The sequence below is a fragment of the Cherax quadricarinatus genome, unplaced genomic scaffold (genome assembly GCF_038502225.1).
Source record: "Cherax quadricarinatus isolate ZL_2023a unplaced genomic scaffold, ASM3850222v1 Contig935, whole genome shotgun sequence".
NCBI classification, from domain to species: domain Eukaryota; kingdom Metazoa; phylum Arthropoda; class Malacostraca; order Decapoda; family Parastacidae; genus Cherax; species Cherax quadricarinatus.
In genome coordinates, this window is record NW_027195961.1 from 18023 (window position 1) to 36616 (window position 18594).

The following is an 18594-nucleotide window of genomic DNA, read 5'->3' on the forward strand; positions in this document are numbered from 1 at the left end:
TTTGTACTCTGATGAAGATTTAATTTCCTCGTGTTTACCATATCTGAGTAATTGAAATTTCTCATCGTTGAACTTCATATTGTTTTCTGCAGCCCACTGAAAGATTTGGTTGATGTCCGCCTGGAGCCTTGCAGTGTCTGCAATGGAAGACACTGTCATGCAGATTCGGGTGTCATCTGCAAAGGAAGACACGGTGCTGTGGCTGACATCCTTGTCTATGTCAGATATGAGGATGAGGAACAAGATGGGAGCGAGTACTGTGCCTTGTGGAACAGAGCTTTTCACCGTAGCTGCCTCGGACTTTACTCTGTTGACGACTACTCTCTGTGTTCTGTTAGTGAGGAAATTATAGATCCATCGACCGACTTTTCCTGTTATTCCTTTAGCACGCATTTTGTGCGCTATTACGCCATGGTCACACTTGTCGAAGGCTTTTGCAAAGTCTGTATATATTACATCTGCATTCTTTTTGTCTTCTAGTGCATCTAGGACCTTGTTGTAGTGATCCAATAGTTGAGACAGACAGGAGCGACCTGTTCTAAACTCATGTTGCCCTGGGTTGTGTAATTGATGGGTTTCTAGATGGGTGGCAATCTTGCTTCTTAGGACCCTTTCAAAGATTTTTATGATATGGGATGTTAGTGCTATCGGTCTGTAGTTCTTTGCTATTGCTTTACTGCCCCCTTTGTGGAGTGGGGCTATGTCTGTTGTTTTTAGTAGCTGTGGGACGACCCCCGTGTCCATGGCAACAAAGAATCATCTCTCAAACTAAACTATTTGCATTACCAGCCACCTGCTCCCTGTATTAGTCCATTAAATTAAGCATTTACTCTAATAATTTTAAGAATATAAAAAAAATATTAATATGGTTATAATAATACTGTAGTAATAATAACAACAATAATTACAGTTATTGGAAAACATTTCTCAAAAGTACAAAAAATCTATCCATGATTTTGGCTACAAGGTAGCACTACAGTGATACAATATTGTTCTAATTAATAAAGATACTTTATGATATGACAGTGTTGCAGTTAGCAATAATACATTATGATACCACAGTGTTGCAATTGGCATTATTTCCACCCAGTTCTCAATACTCATCATATTTAAACTGCACCTTAAAAGCTGATTGAACAACAAGCACCTGTGCAATAATATGATATTACAGTAAAAAACATTTAGTTTATTTGGATACATCTATGAAATATTAAGCTTTTATACATATATGGGAAAACAGACCAATTATGTGAAGTTTACACAAGTACAGTAGCATGCTAAATGCTTATTCTTGAGTATGTATACTGTTCTTCTCACACACCTCTCTCATCAGTCATTATTCTTGAGTATGTATACTGTTCTTCTCACACACCTCCCTCATCAGTCATTATTCTTGAGTATGTATACTGTTCTTCTCACACACCTCCCTCATCAGTCATTATTCTTGAGTATGTATACTGTTCTTCTGACACACCTCCCTCATCAGTCATTATTCTTGAGTATGTATACTGTTCTTCTCACACACCTCCCTCATCAGTCATTATTCTTGAGTATGTATACTGTTCTTCTGACACACCTCTCTCATCAGTCATTATTCTTGAGTATGTATACTGTTCTTCTCACACACCTCTCTCATCAATCATTATTCTTGAGTATGTATACTGTTCTTCTGACACACCTCTCTCATCAGTCATTATTCTTGAGTATGTATACTGTTCTTCTCACACACCTCTCTCATCAGTCATTATTCTTGAGTATGTATACTGTTCTTCTCACACACCTCTCTCATCAATCATTATTCTTGAGTATGTATACTGTTCTTCTGACACACCTCCCTCATCAGTCATTATTCTTGAGTATGTATACTGTTCTTCTCACACACCTCTCTCATCAATCATTATTCTTGAGTATGTATACTGTTCTTCTGACACACCTCTCTCATCAGTCATTATTCTTGAGTATGTATACTGTTCTTCTCACACACCTCTCTCATCAGTCATTTTTCTTGAGTATGTATACTGTTCTTCTCACACACCTCTCTCATCAGTCATTATTCTTGAGTATGTATACTGTTCTTCTCACACACCTCTCTCATCAGTCATTATTCTTGAGTATGTATACTGTTCTTCTCACACACCTCTCTCATCAGTCATTATTCTTGAGTATGTATACTGTTCTTCTCACACACGTCCCTCATCAGTCATTATTCTTGAGTATGTATACTGTTCTTCTCACACACCTCCCTCATCAGTCATTATTCTTGAGTATGTATACTGTTCTTCTGACACACCTCTCTCATCAATCATTATTCATTTTCCTTACTACATTTTTTTGTATTCAACTTCCAAACTTTTATAACTTAGTTTGTTAGATATAAGCCTATTGACTGAATGTAGGTAATTAAGGATGCAGTTAACCTGTTCCTAACACCACAAATGTTGATCCTTGAGATAGGGATGCAACTCTCAGGTTATATATACAGAAAAATTTACACCTGTCGGTGTACTTTAAATTTGAAATTGTAAATATTTTGTTCATCACTGGGGAATGAATACCGAGGGTTTTAGCTAACAATTGAGACGTCTGATAATCATTCATAACTAGTACCTCAGTGTATTGTTTATTGTTGCAGCCACAGTACTGTGACTATTTATTCATGGCTAGTGTTGGGAACTGTTCCTGTTTCCCTGTAGACACAATATCATTGGAAGTGCATTCTCAACATTGTTCCATATCTAATTTATCTTTTTAATAATGAAAGAAAAAAGAATGTACAGTACTTCACACCCCATTTTTTGTATCCCTCCCTCTCTTTTTCCCTTCTCCCATTTTCTCTTTCCTTCATCCATTCTTTCTTCCCATCTCTCATAACCTTTCATTCTCTTGACCCCTCTTAAATTCTGTCAGTGTGTCCAGTTATATTAGACACATCACTTGACATGTTGTGGTGAGAGGGTTGTGGTGAGTGAGTGTGTGGTGTGAGAGGGTTGTGGTGAGTGAGTGTGTAGTGTGAGATGGTTGTGGTGAGTGAGTGTGTGGTGTGAGAGGGTTGTGGTGAGTGAGTGTGTAGTGTGAGAGGGTTGTGGTGAGTGCCTGAGTGTAGTGTGAGAGGGTTGTGGTAAGTGCTTGAGTGTGTGTGGTGTGTGAGAGGGTTGTGGTGAGTGCCTGAGTGTGTAATGTGAGAGGGTTGAGGTGAGTGCCTGAGTGTGTGTGTGTGATGTGAGAGGGTTGTGGTGAGTGCCTGAGTGTGTAATGTGAGACGGTTGTGGTAACTGCCTGAGCATTAAGCAGGGAGTGGTTAAGTAAAAAAAATTAAGTGATTTTGAGAGTTGCACACTGTAACTTTATTCATGAAAGCAAAGAGGGGAATGTATGAGAGTACAGTTATACCAATGCTCTTATATGGGTATGAAGCATGGGTGGTGAATGTTGCAACAAGGAGAAGGCTGGAGGCAGTGGAGATGTCATGTCTGAGGGCAGTGTGTGGTGTGAATATAATGCAGAGAATCCATAGCTTGGAAATTAGGAGGAGGTGCCGTCTGGCTGACGAACCATCAGACCATTTTGAAAAGCCACAGGATGTAATAAGTGACAAGATTATTTATAAGCTGAGTGATCTAACCAGGTGCTCCATTTATGATGAAATGTCCACAGAATACTGCCATGAAATGAGCAGTGCACCATCACAAGGTAGCAAAAAAAAAAAAACTACACTAAGTAGGATAAGCAAATCTGCACATGTTACTAATAGTCATGGATATGTTAGACATAGAGGTAAATTGAAAGCTTCTTCCATCAGTGCCCTTTCAAAAAGTCAGAGCACAATCCCAAAGAAAACCACCCATAAAGCAGGTTCAAATTTGAACGAAAAAGATATTCATCACCCAGTGATACAGGAGCACATATCCTCAAAAAGTGAAAAAGGAAAAAACAGGTTCACAAGTCACAAGAGGAAGCAAATAACAAATTTTTTATCTGAGATTTCCACACTTGAGTCAGGTGAGTTTCCCTGGTTAATAATTAAAAAGTATACAGTATATTATATGATAGATACTGCATTTATGCTCTCTGTAGTTGTACCTAGCAACACTAGAGAGGACAATACAATCATAAAAGTTACTGTCATGATGTACCAGATTCTCATGAGTACAAGCGGGTACTGCTTGTACAGCAGGTTAGGTTCTGGGCTACTGCTGTAAAGCAAAAATCACTGTAAAGTGAATCATAGACATATAAAAGCCTTACAATATGTTTACACTGTCATTTATTAAGTGAGCATTAGAGTTAGGCCTAAAAAATGCACATAAAGTACATACATTGCTTTCAAATATTTTTGTCCTTAGCTTACAGTGAGTGGTGAATATATTTTTTTGTAGTAAGTCTGAATAAATGAAGAATGGGTATAATTAAAACATGCTGCATTAGTGATACTCCGTAAAGCAAAGCACTGTAAAGCAGTGCTTGCCTGTAGTGCCGAGGTCACAGCCAGGTGTCATCATGGGAGGGACCAGAATGTTAAGATTTGGGTGGACTCCAGTTGCTCAGATAAGACTAATGGTATGTTAGTAAAACAGTATGCAGTTTATAGCATTTTATTGAGATGTTTTGTCTTCCAGGGATGAAATGGGATATACCCATAAGTATTGACATGTTTCTATGTAATACAAGCACTGGACAGGCACCTAAAGTCAGTACCTGACCAGTTGGGCTGTTGTTTGTATGTTGGATTATGTGTGGCCAGCAGTAACAGCCTGGTTGATCAAGCCCTGATCCACCATGAGGCCTAGTCACAGAGCGGGTCGCGGGGGCGTTAACCCCCGGAACTCTCTCCAGGTATACAAACCTAATGAGAGTAAAATGATGGAAGTAGACTCCATACTGTAAATGGTTTCAGCATTAGGTATGATAAAAATGCAAGATTAAATAAAGGTTAAGAATAAGTAAGTAAGTAAGTAAGTTTACTCAGGTATACACAAATACAGTTACATAGAATTATCATACATAGCAGCATATGTGTAGAGAACCTGGTATAACCCAAAAAAGTGAGACAGAGTGACTTATTTCCATTGGGGTTGCAGCTGAGTACCTGGAACTCAGAACCTGCAAATGCAATTTTTTTTTATTATTAATTAAAATATCGGCCATTTCTCACCAAGGCAGGGTGGCCCGAGAAAGAAAAACTTTCATCAAATACAAATGCAAATAGGAAACAATGTAGTGAATGAGGGAGATCAATGTTTCTCAAGATGTTTTGTATGTGGGTAGGTAAATGGACACATGCAACTAATGTGTTAGTTTGTGGCAATGTTTCGCTCTCCATGAGCTTTGTCAAGCCGTTAAAAACATCACAAGGATTCACAAGGTGTGTAACAGCTTGACAAAGCTCCTGGAGAGAAAAACGTTGCCACAATAAAATGTCACATTACTTGCATTTGTGTCCATTTACCCAACAATTTGTCTTTAATTCTACCATTATTACTAATATTTGTGTATAATACATATCTTTGCAGATTGGTTACCCTACAACCCAAGAGGACAGAGGGATATACCCAGGTTGGATTTACTTGCTCTGAAAAACAGCAACATTAATGCAACTCAGGATCAGACAACATTTGAACAACCCAGCTTCCAAAACATCATCTCCAGTGCATTCATCAATACTCACTCCATATCACATCAAGGGAAACATGCAGCAGTGACAGTGCCTGTGCAGCACACGAGTGAAAATATAAACAGTGGCATTTTTAAAGTACCAAGGCTTCTGTCTAACACACTTGCTGTGAAAAATAGCACAATCAATCTGCTAAGCATGGCTTCAATTCCAGAGGAATCTTCTTTACTGGAAGCAACTGAAAGTGAAGTTCCATCACAAGTTTGCCCATCTAAAGAGAACCCACTGACAAATACACCTACCATCCGACTTACGACCGAGTTCGGTTCCGAGAAAACGGTCGTAAGTGGTCGTAAGTCGAACTTTACTACTGAATATCAACAAAACATTTTTGTAATGACTTTATTTTATTGTTTTATTTTGGTATTTCATGTTTTACTTTACTTTTTATGTTGTTAGTACTGCATTTTATACTGTAAGGTTTAGGCTAAACACTGTGTACAACACAAATAGTTGTTTATTTCCCAGAAATTTGGCATAAAAAATAGTCGTAAGTCGAGTGGTCGTAAGTCGAGCAGGTTGTAAGTCGGATGGTAGGTGTACATTGAACCAAACTATTTTAAACCCTCCAAGATCATCATCTGCTCATAGTCAAACATTGTAACGCACAGATTGAAAAGGCCATTCAAGCTGCTCATAGTGGTCCTCCTTCAAATACCAGAAAAGAAATAGACAATCAAGTTCATTGCAAGAGAGACATCAAGGAAACTCTAGAAGATAATCACAGTGCTATTGCAGTGACTGCCACACAGGATCCATCTATTAATAAGACTACAAACAATAATGGTTAGTATAATGTTTCATAAATAATTTTGTGTACCTTTATGATTATTATTATTATTATAATCAAGGGGGAAGCGCTAAACCCGGAGGATTATACAGCATGTACCTTTATGAGTAATTCAATTTTACTTATGCATCCTCACATTTTCTTTGTACTATTGGAGTAATGCAATAGTTATTTACTGTATAAGATAGATATGGTCAAATGTGCAAACATAGGTACAACACTGATCTTGGGTTCCTAAGCCCCCTCCCCCTTTTTTTTTTCTTTTTAAAGTCGGTGCCAAAGCAGTCAGGGTGTGCTTCGTACATTGGACTACGTGCGGCCAGCAGTAACAGCCTGGTTGATTAGGCCCTGATCCACCTGGAGGCCTGGTCGTGGATCGGGCCGCGGAATGCTGTCCGGGTAGACTCCAGGTAGGGTATACAATGTGAAATGGTTTTGAAAACTGACGAGTTGAAGATTGAGACACTTAAGCAACATATGGGACTCTTTATTAAGGAAACGTTTTGCCATATAGTTGCTTTTTCAGTCCAATACAAATCAGAGAGGGGTAAGGAGAGGAGTTTGAAGTAATCATTCCCTCAACCTGAGGGACTGATTACCTCATCTTTGTACAAGGATGGTATACAATACCGACAAGATGAAAACCGAGACACGTGCAACATCTGGGCATCTTTATTGTGGACTTTTCGCTATCCAGTGAATTTCAGTAAGATTTTAGGACATAATTTGAAGACAGAACTATATACAAAAGATGAGGTAATCAGTCCCTCAGCCTTGGAGTTGGTGTGAAGAGCACCCTAGTCATGAAGATTCCAGAATCTTCATGACTACGGTGCTCTTCACACCAACTCCAAGGCTGAGGGACTGATTACCTCATCTTTTGTATATAGTTCTACTACCTTCCAATTATGTAATTGAATTTGTATTGATAAAGCCACTGGATGGCAAAACATCTACAATAAAGATACCCAGATCCTGCAAGTGTCTAATTCTTCATCTTGCCAGTATTGTATACCATACAGAGCCTCATTCACATACTTGTCAGTATTACCGATGTGTTGTGAACTGCTTTATTGATCAGGTAGTTAACCAAGATGTCAGGTCAGAAAGCAAGCCATATGGGGGATGATAATCTCCCAAGGTACTCAAGACAATTTTAAGTTCCACATTGAGTTGTTAACTAGGTTAACATCTTTCCGCCTTAATACTGTGGCTGCACAGACGAGTAGGTCCCACTGGTGAGCCAACGATCACTGAGGCATGCCACTGGCTACCTTAGTTTTAGCTATGTTAGTAGACCTTATTATCTAAGGCAGTGCATGCAAGCAGATGCTACATTATGAGCTTACCATAGGGGTAATGACATCACTGAGTGGGTCGCCACATGACAGTCCAGTGTCGGGTAGTTTCATATATCATGAGATGCAATATTAAGTGAAGGCTAACTTCAAACAACTTGAAATGATACAAAGGATTCACCAGCTGGTGCCATCACTAGGTAGGTACTAGCTTTGTCCTGTTTGGAAGTCCAAGTGACAGTGGGGGGAAAGGGGGAAAGGTGTCACCTTCACACTATATGCTGTGGGATTGGGGGGGACAGCATCACTTGGCACCCCGCCTATTGTAACTTTAACTCTTCAGCACTCCTACCCCCTCCCCCATTTCCTAAACCCCATCCCTCCCATCTTCAGTCCTTCATTCCCCCCTATAGTTACCTCTCTGGTCAGCCTCTCTTCTATGTATAGGGTGTACTTTTTTTTTTTAAGCAGCCTCTTATCTTGACTTATAAAGTATAGATCAGTTTAACAGAATGTAAGTTTCGTTGTTGCAACAACTCTCCAAAAATCAGCCTGAACAACAAGGATAACCCTTGACCAGGTTTAAGGGTTATGTGCTACTAGGTCTGATTCTGTGCTCCTTCCTTAAGTGGAAGTGACCTGAATAGGTGGGTCATTGGGCTAATCTGGGGGGGACACATGGACCTGCTTTGTGTGGGTCAGTAGGCCTGCTGCGGCATTCCTTCTTTCTTGTGTTCTTATGTTCTTATGAGTGGGTGTGAAATGGACCTGACTAGCTACTAGGTCGGACGCAGTCATGTGTCTGACCTCGCTAGGTCAAGGCATTGGCTTAAGCCAGTGGGGAGAATTGGAGCTGCCTCGCATGGACCAGTGGACCTGTTGCACTGTTCCTTAGTTCTTATGATCTTATGTTCTTATGAGGGCAAATATTCTATTAGTGGGATGGATTTGTGAAGGACCTGCATAGTATGGGCCAACAGGCCTCCTGCAGTGTTCTTCCTTTCTTATGTTCTTATGTTATCCTTCCAGCCTGCCTTAAGGACAGGTTTCCTCGTTGAGTGCCTGGTAAATCAGGCTGTTGCTACCAGTGGTCTGAGGTCTGCATAGCCATCTCGGTACAATTAAAGTACTGTACTATAATTTTCTTCATGATCTAGGTTGAGATATGTACTGTACACTCAATTTAACTCCTACCTATTCTGTTGATTATAGGGTAATATACTTGATAGTAACTAGTTATATTTCAGATTTAATAATCCTGGTACAACAATCATTTGACCTGAAACCAAAAAATAAAAGTGTAGATTACATTCAAAGGTTAGAATTTAAAGTTCTTTTTATCATTTCAGGTTGAAAAAAGCCAACAGCGCGCTGTTATGATCCTTGAAAGTAAGAACATCCCATTCATCGCCATAGATATCACCGACCCTGGTCAAGAAGATGCAAAACATTACATGAATGAGAATGCAAAGCCAAAAGGACACAACAGGGTTCCCATGACACCGCAGATTTTCAATGAGGCTGAGTACTGTGGAGTAAGTTTGTGACGTGTATAATTAATGTGAAATATATACATGTGTGTATAAAAAAAATTGATTCAGTTATTTTGATAATGTATATTTGCTGTTTCTTTGCTATATAAATATAATTAATATCATAAATGCTGATATTTACCAATACTATTCAGTTTTCTGCAGTTGGTCTCAGGATAACATTTCTTCAATGTAATTTTATGTAAGAGTATTGTGCTGTGATCCTTACCATTTGTTTAAATCAACCCTATTAATAGGAAAATTGTATTTACCATAAATTTTATTACTGTATAAGACTGTAAACTATATTAATGTAAAAGAACTAATGTATTTACTATAAAGCTGAACCTAGCATGTTGACTGTAGATATCAGTTCTTACAGAAAAAATATTCCCTTTATCAAAACAGTTATGCAAACTGGGGAAAATGAACCATACCATGGGCGGGATTTGAACCCACGGTCAGAGAGTCTGAAAACTCCAGACCGTTGCGTTAGCCACTGGACCAACTAGCCACAATAAGATTCGTCCAACTAGGTATATTTCTACATCATAGGAAGGTTAGCATAGGCACCACTGTGACCCTAAATGCAAGTTTTTACAGACGAATCTCCAGCTAGTGTGGCCGTGACGAACTCTAGCTCAAGTCCCCTCGCTTCCGTCAACATGACTCACGAAATCGTAATGACACGATTGCAATCGTGTCATTACGATTTCGTGAGTCATGTTGGGGAAAATGATTGGAAAACGCTTACTACATAGTGTAATATTTAGCTTAGCTTTTTGTTTATTTTTTTTACAAGAGTAGAGCATTATCCTACATTATTCTGTCATTTTTACTCTGGGACTAATGATGAATCCTTAGCAACTCTGAGATGTATTTTATTCATTAACCTTGAAGCAGTTGTACACTAAGTATTCATATTTAATGGATGGAATGTGTAACATTACAGTATTACTTTATTTCTCAAATTTTTTTTCAGGACTTTGATGATTTGGATATGGCTAATGAAACGGATTCACTTGGAGAGTTCTTAAAATTGACCGAGGAAGAAAAGAAGGGCATAAAGACTGGCATTACTGGTATTCTTCCTGAAGACAGAGCGAAGGCAAAGTGACAGAGTGAGACATCACAGTTGACCAATGGTGTTTCAGCCAGGTAGGGGTGCACTAACCCAGCTTGCAGTAAGCCTCAGATGTGGAACATTCAGCCTTCCATTCATCCTATTGGGGCTGTAGTAGTGCTACTGCACATGATTGTCTGTGTAGTTTTGCTTGGTGAACAGTAATTATTACCAGTCTTATGAATGTGGGATTTTGAAACTGCATGTACGGTAAGAATAAATGAAACTGTATAAACTACAATACTGTCTTGAAAAATACCCAAATAGTATAGTTCCTTGTAATGTTACGTGTATTTGTTTGCTTAACAGCATAAGGTTGATCTTCTCAAACAATTTTAGGACTAGTGTGTAAAATCTTGTCATCTCTTATAGTTTTAAGTACTGTATCTGAACTATACTATATATGTATTTGGCTTTTCATAGTTGCAGGAAAATATGCTAAAAATAATTTGCTGTTTGAGTAGAATATTTTAACTGTATTACAGGAGAGTATTTTCTTAAGGCATCAATGTATCTTTAGTATAATACAGTATGCAACTCTCCCACTGAGTTTAAACCAAGAGCATTTAAGATTATGTTGAATGGAATGGCTCAGGTTGTAATGTGAACAATATTGATTTATTATAACTATCAATGGTGTTCATTTTGTATCCTGAGAGCTGATTCATACTATATCAAACAGTAACTAGTAATTGAAATTGATGTCCTGGCATGATAATTTTATCAGTAGATTTAACATTTTAAGATTACTATAGTATCAAATATGAAGCTACAGTAACTCATTTTATGACTGTGCATCATAGTATAGATTTACAATGAAGCATATACAGTCCATGAACATAGGTGACAAAGTTCTACAAAATATGTTAATCCATATTGTATTATCCTCTAGTCTCAGAAAATTTTCACTCGCTTATAAATAAAAATAAGTTACATATGTGCATTTCTAAATCAATTGTAGCTACTTCTGGTTACTGCTTATAAATGACATCTTTGGAGATACTGTAAAATGAAGGACTTGTCAACTAAATTTAGAAGCTTTCATACCTGAAACTTTGAATAGCTCAATTTAAAGCATCTTTTGGGTGGGGGACCTACTAATGTGAAAAAGATAAGAGGACTGCAAGTTACTCTTGTATTCACTACTAAGTTCTAATTTACAGATTAATATTAGGAAACAACCATAATACAAAAGTCATGTGCTTAACAGAATCCTTCCTCTGTAAACCACGCGTGTTGTAAGAGGCAACTAAAATGCCGGGAACAAGGGGCTAGCAACCCCTTCTCCTGTATAATTTGTTGTACAATTCCTACAGGTTTAGAGCTCCCCCATAATAATCTTGTATAAATTACTAAATGTAAAAAGAAAAACTTGTGAATGTTTCTTTTATGGGCCATCTTGCCTTGGTGAGGGATGGCCAGTGTGTTTAAAAAAAAAAAAATACTTTTGTTAACACTTGAGTTATTTCCCACCAAGGTAATGTTACTTAAAGGAGGAGACTCCTTCACCATCACTAATTCAATAGCCATTTTTGCATAAGTGTGCAGGCATCACAATTCAAATGACCCTTTGAACTCCAAGATCCCCACTTATTGGTGGGGAAAATTATTACCATGGGATTAAATACTTGAAGTTTGTAGATTTTTCAGATTTCTTTATCTTAATTAGCCATATTACATTGAAACTTGTTTAAACATTTTCTTTTTTGACACACCAATTGTATCCCATGATGGTAGGGTGACCCAAAAAGAAAAATACAGGTTTTTCTTTTATGGGTCACCCAAATTTTTCTTTTTAGAGTTAGTAAATTATACAGGAGAAGGGGTTACTAGCCCCTTGCTCCCAGCATTTCAGTCGCCTCTTATGACACACATGGCTTCCTGATTATTACTGCTGATATAATCCAAGTTCTGGTTACTGTAATGTATTACTACAGTTATGTTACGTTTAGTGACTTTTGTATTGTCAAAATTGCTGAAAGTATTCTGCTTCTATAATGATTTACACTAATTATATCTAAAGTTATCACTTTTAAGAATAATAAAAATTTAATACACATTGAAATATTCTCAGTTTAATCAAGAGCATTTCAATGTTAATTTTCCAGTATGTATTGTGCATTTACATGTGTGACAACACTGATTAGTTGCATTTTTTCACTGCAAACAGCAGTTTCTCATCAAAGTGGGGTGATCCAAAGAAGAAGAAACACTTTCACTCATTTGATCACTGTCTTGGTATAGACTTGCCAGCATTACAGTTCAGATACCCCTCCAAACTGCGATATTCCCACCCCGCAGAGTGCAGGCACTGTATTTCCCATCTCCAGGACTCGGTCCAGCTAACCAGTTTTCCTGAAATACTTCATAAATATTACCTTGCTCACACTCAAACAGCACTTAGTCATAAAAATCAATTGCCTCCACTTCCTCCTATCTAACATGCTCACACATGCCTGTTGGATGTCCAAGCTTTTCAGACAGCCTCTTTTCCTCCACTTCAGATTTATAAACAATTTGTCATTGTATTTTGTTCTGTCCTCTCTAAGTGTCCAAATGCCAGAATTAAACTGCAGAAGCTGAAGTTAATCAAACCAAAAAATAATGTTTTCTAATGAACATCTGCTTTAAGTTTTTATTTGCCTAAGTGAAATCTCATTTCCATTTTTGCAAATAGATGTCACTGAGCCTTGTATCACACTAACTAGTGCAACCTGACTGCGATGGGTTTGAGTCCCACCTGTTCTGTGATTTGTTTACAGTTGTGTTATGATTTCACGAGTCATTGCACACACATCCTTCACAATCAGTCTGTTTAAAAAATTACAAATTATATGATCCAACACATTTGTTAACACACACTCCTTCATTATGTGAAAGCAGCACAAATTCCAGTACTTTGGGTCTTTCAGTGGATTACAGTCAAGCACTGTCAATATAGACAAGCTGAAACTTAACATTAAACTGTAGATAGGGAAAAAAATTTGCTGTAATGTTCATCAGTTACTCTTAATTGCTCTTTAATACAATTAGTCAGCAGGTGGAGTAGTAGTAATTATAAACCAGTAGCAAAAGCTTGCAGTTGTAGGGAGCCTGGCTGTTTTGCAATGCTCCTCAATAACAATATTTTATAAACCATTGAAGGTTGGCTCTTGAAAAATCCAAGTTGCCTTGTATGCTTAGTAATGCCCTGGCAACATTACTTTTGCCATTACTTTATTACTTTTTCCATTTCCAAGAATGTGCTGTATTGTAGCTGCATTAGTACACATTCAAACTGTTAATATTTCCATAGATTCTTTTACCCCCAGCCACTGATTCTTATTGCTACAAGCAAGAGAATATCTGTCTCTTTAGACTATAGTAGTACATATTTATTCAAGAGATAATTTACTCTTTCAGTAAAAGTGTAAATTTATTTATCTACAGAAAAATATTTATTAGCAGCAATATAATTTTCAGATGCCTTTTTACCAATAGATTTCACTTGATGACTACAGTGGCATTTCCTATTTCTGTTAAAGCTTTATTTCAAGCTAGAGGAGTTTGTGAAAACACTTGGCTTGGTCCATTTATATAAATGGCAAACCATTTATATAAAAAAATGTGAACATCATAGTTTGCAGGCCTACATAAATTCCTAAAGGTATCAAAAGCTTCAGCACAATTTTTTTTTTCTTTAAATTATATACAGTTTTTCCAATATCATATACGAGTATAATGAGAGTTATACTAACTCATTTCTTACAACAGCTTACTGCTCTTATTTCATGGCTTATATATGTACAGTGCTATACTTCATATTGTTAATAGTATGAGCTACACTTGTTGATTTTCTCTTCTCAGAAAACTTGGTCACAAGTGACCTCCTCACATGTAAACAAAACCTAGGTCAGCAAAATGTATGAGGAAGAGGTAAGAGCAGGAACTCCAGCTGAAGCATCTTCTAGTTATTTTTACTGTATTCAGTAAATCAAAATTAGTATCAACACTGATTGAAAAGTGATAGAAATGAATATGGTAAATGGAGGCCAATGCTCATACATAAAGATTGCAAGAACAATTTTATTGATTGTAGAGCATAAATTGTTAAAATTTCTCAACCTTTTACCAGTCTGGCTAGGAAAATAAGATGCTGATACTCGGGTATTAGGAAAACTCCTGTCACTTAAATGAATGATTGAAAGATGTTTGTATAATAACTTTTCTCTCCCTTAAAGTTAAATCTTTGCTTGTGCATTAAATATTTTCAGGCACAACTCATACCCTACATTAATTACATATACTTTCTTGGTTTTCCTGCTTCCTTCGTGGTAGTGTGGAGATGATGATAATCCAAACTAGAGTGAGTGATGGTAAAAGTGTTTCTTCTTTTTTGGGGCACTCTACATCAGTGGGAGACAGTTGGTATGTGGGGGAAAAAAAAATCCAAACTTAAGAACCATCACTCCTTTCCTTTGAATTGCTTTGTCTTGCTTACACAGGAAGTGAAATGGATGAGTTTGGCAAGATTATAATATTTGGGTAGTGTATAAATGAGGGGTTTAAGGCCATACTGCACTTGCTTGTATCATTTTTGATGGCCATTCCCACTGTGTAGCACAAAGACAAACAGGACAAAACTGTATAGAAAGACTTATTTATTCATGGGTTTGTGCTAATAAAAATAAAGGTTGATTTATTGTATTAGGTAAACTAGTTGCTACATTAAAGAAAATGTCATACTGCAAGCAGGTTTGTTGAATTTATAGTGTATTAGAAGTATGTTGTGCATCATTACAAGGGAGAGTTTCAAGAAGCATGTAGCAAATCCTTATTTATTTAATGTGGATCTTGTCTTATCTTGTTTGATCATGGCAGTATTTGGCTGTAGTCTTTTTAAATAGTGTTCAACTAATATGGCCTTATGTCTTAACAATTGGTAGATTAAGAAATAACCTGTATCCATAATTTTTGTGTTTATAAAAATATATTATGCATGTACTGCATTGTTTTTTATTGTACTTCCTTTAATATGATAGAATCTATACATTTGATTAACACCTCTTACGAAGTACTGTAATGCATTATCACTGCAGTTTATCACTGCTGCCATCAGCTTTCATAAAAGTACAGTAACATTATTTACAGTACTCGATTAACATTTTAACATATAGATTACAATTCTATTCTGGGTATAAACTTTAATTTTGAACCAAAGGGAGCAGTATTTTGTTATGAAGTGTGTAATAGGATATGTCACAATGCTTTATTGCTTCTGTTGTTGATAAAACATTGCTTACCAATATTTGGCTTTCTCTTGCTTGCTCGGTTGCTTCAGTATCTAATGAAGGATGACTAATATATGCCTAAGAAAAGTTCAGATATTCTATAAAACATTTAATTTCCAGGGATATGATTGCTCTGAGTGGTATCAGCATTTTATTGTGGGTAACATAAAATTACTGTCAGATCTTTCAACAAACTGGCTATATCCCACCAAGGCAGGGTGGCCCAAAAGGAAAAACGAAAGTTTCTCCTTTCAAATTTATTAATTTGTACAGGAGAAGGGGTTACTAGGCCCTTGCTCCTGGCATTTTAGTCGCCTCTTACGACACACATGGCTTACAGAGGAAGAATTCTGTTCCACTTTCCCATGAAGATAAGAGGAAATAAACAAGAACAAGAACTAGAAAGAAAGTAGAAGAAAACCCAGAGGAGTGTGTATATATATGCTTGTACATTCATATGTAGTGTGACCTAAGTGTAAGTAGAAGTAACAAGACGTACCTGAAATCTTGCATATTTATGGGAGAAAAAAAAAGACACCAGCAATCCTACCATCATGTAAAACAATTACAATTACTCACTTGGCAGGACAGTAGTACCTCCCTGGGTGGTTGCTGTTTACCCACTTACTACCTAGAACCTATCAGATACTTAGTGAAAAAGAACAGTGTTATGATATTTAATTTTTGCTCTTAATTCAGTGGAGGGAAGAAACTGTGACAGCTACCATTTTGCAGTACAGCACCAAGAATTGTCATTTTTAAGATTCTTTAAAGAACTCTCAAACATCATTAACTGCTAATGATGTGTAAGAAACTTAGAGAATCTGTTATGAAAATTTCCTTCAGGTTCAGTGATGCTGAATATAGGATAACTAACTTATCCAATTGTTTAATTATGTGACATAGACTGCCATATACAGGTATTCTAACTTTCTGAACATTTGCTTTTCCAACCCCAATCTCCCAGATTGCCTATTACGAGCTTCAGGATTAATCTGGTTCATTTTATTTAAAGAAAATGATGAAGTTATTAATGTGTGCTACTCAAATTTTTATTTCTTGCTTCCTCAGCCTTGTGGCAGTCATTGTGGCAGTCATTGCGGCAGTCATTGCGGCAGTCATTGCAGCAGTCATTGCAGCAGTCATTGTGGCAGTCATTGTGGCAGTCATTGTGGCAGTCATTGTGGCAGTCATTGTGGCAGTCATTGTGGCAGTCATTGTGGCAGTCATTGTGGCAGTCATTGCGGCAGTCATTGTGGCAGTCATTGCGGCAGTCATTGTGGCAGTCATTGTGGCAGTCATTGTGGCAGTCATTGTGGCAGTCATTGCGGCAGTCATTGCTTGTTCCTCTCTGACTTAATCATCTTTGCTTACCAATGCCCAGATTATTATTATTGTTGTAATCAAGGGGGAAGCGCTAAACCCGTAGGATTATACAATTCCCTAGATCAAGAGCCCCTCACCAGCATCAAGGAACCTTCCTTGAGGGAACCAGTACCCAGGGGTGTACATACTTTGCATTCCATAAATTTCAACTTGGTATCATGTGATATGTTTAATGAGGACATGCTTATTCTGCATACTAGTGACCGAGTGTAGATATGTACAAAAGTGCATTTATTCCAGGGAGTAGTGCTGTATCAGGTCTTCCTATGCATCAGTGAATAGGAAGAATAATTTGCTAATATTGTTAGATAACAAGATTCCTATAGAAATTGGAACAAGTTCTAAGCTCATGGTACAGTAAAATGTTATATAAAAAAAAGTGATTTGTAGATTCTAAAAGACCAGTATATCAGATATGAAAATTGTGTTATTGGTCAGTATAACATACTTAGTGTGGTAATATTTGCAAGGGTGTTTTATGAACAGTTTTCCAGTGTTGTAGAGGAAGTGTGCCTCTTCTTGGTAAGGGTAAAGTCAGGCAGTTGCACAAGGACTGCAATACTGAATGATAGCCGGCTATTCATTTGGCTGGCAGCATCATTGTATTAGTCTTGCTAATAAAATTGAAATTTGTTGGTCTTCATGCTAGTTTAGCATAAGACCAAGACTACCAATTGAGTCTAATGCATGTGAGACAGGACTATTTTAGAGAGGCATTGTATGAAATTCTCTGACTTTTAGAAATGAAAAATTGGGCACCCCCAGCAAGATGAAGTTGCTTTTACAAATACGTAAAATATTATAATTATCATGTATGGAATACAATACCTTCTAACTTATTTTTATTTTTCAAAATGATGCTTTTTTATTTTTAGAATGAAAAAGATGCAAGTTGAAGCCACAACTGATGAAACAATAGTACCAACAGCAGCAGCAGCAGAAGGTAAAAAGTTATTTTGATTATAGTAGTTTACTGGCAAGGGCTAAATGTTTTTTTTATTTTATCTCTTAAAAAAAGCAATCATAAAGAAAAAGAATTAGTAGAAGTGAATTTTTAATAAGTAACTGTAATTTCATTTATAGCTGGCGGTTCCATGTATTCCTGGACAATTATTCTTTACACATTTGATTCTAAAATGCCGTTCAGTCACAGACGAAGGACTGACAGATGCTGTAGAAGATACAGTAGAGACAGAAACATATGGCGAAATGGAAACAGTGGTAGCAGAGGGTAAGGATGCAGTAGATGAAGAGATAGGAGCAAGACAAACAGCAACCAAAAATGAAGATGGAGTGCCCGTAAACAGGGATGAGGAGGAGACAGAAGTTGAGGTTGATGATACAGTAGCAGATAATGAAGTCAACTTGGAAGGTGGCAAAGAAAATTTGACTAAAGCACAAATCGAAGATGAAGAGGCAGAAGGTAGTTCAAAATAGTGTGTAACAATGTGTGCAAGGATACTGCATCTCCAGCTTCTGTAGTCTTGCATATTTCATCATTAACTGACTAGTTTGCATGCATTT

At 37.2% G+C, this 18594-nt stretch overlaps 2 protein-coding genes across 3 annotated transcripts; both read left to right on the forward strand.

Annotated features, from left to right (window-relative positions):
* The first annotated feature begins 3136 nt into the window (after positions 1-3136).
* LOC138851541 (uncharacterized) lies at positions 3137-6437 on the forward strand. Its single transcript, XM_070080767.1, has 3 exons — positions 3137-3999; positions 5511-5963; positions 6424-6437. The coding sequence occupies exons 1-3, from the start codon at positions 3351-3353 to the stop codon at positions 6435-6437; spliced, it is 1116 nt and encodes a 371-aa protein (XP_069936868.1). The 5' UTR covers positions 3137-3350.
* LOC128688421 (SH3 domain-binding glutamic acid-rich protein homolog) lies at positions 5962-18359 on the forward strand. Of its 2 annotated transcripts, XM_070080769.1 has the most exons (4): positions 5962-6457; positions 9109-9294; positions 10274-10449; positions 17946-18359. In XM_070080769.1, exons 1-3 carry the CDS (start codon positions 6455-6457, stop codon positions 10406-10408), a joined length of 324 nt encoding a protein of 107 aa, XP_069936870.1. In that variant the 5' UTR covers positions 5962-6454; the 3' UTR covers positions 10409-10449; positions 17946-18359. The 2 variants fall into 2 exon arrangements, with proteins under 2 accessions (XP_069936870.1, XP_069936869.1); XM_070080768.1 differs by lacking the exon at positions 17946-18359 and having other exon boundaries at positions 5963-6457; positions 10274-15400.
* The last annotated feature ends 235 nt before the right edge of the window (positions 18360-18594 follow it).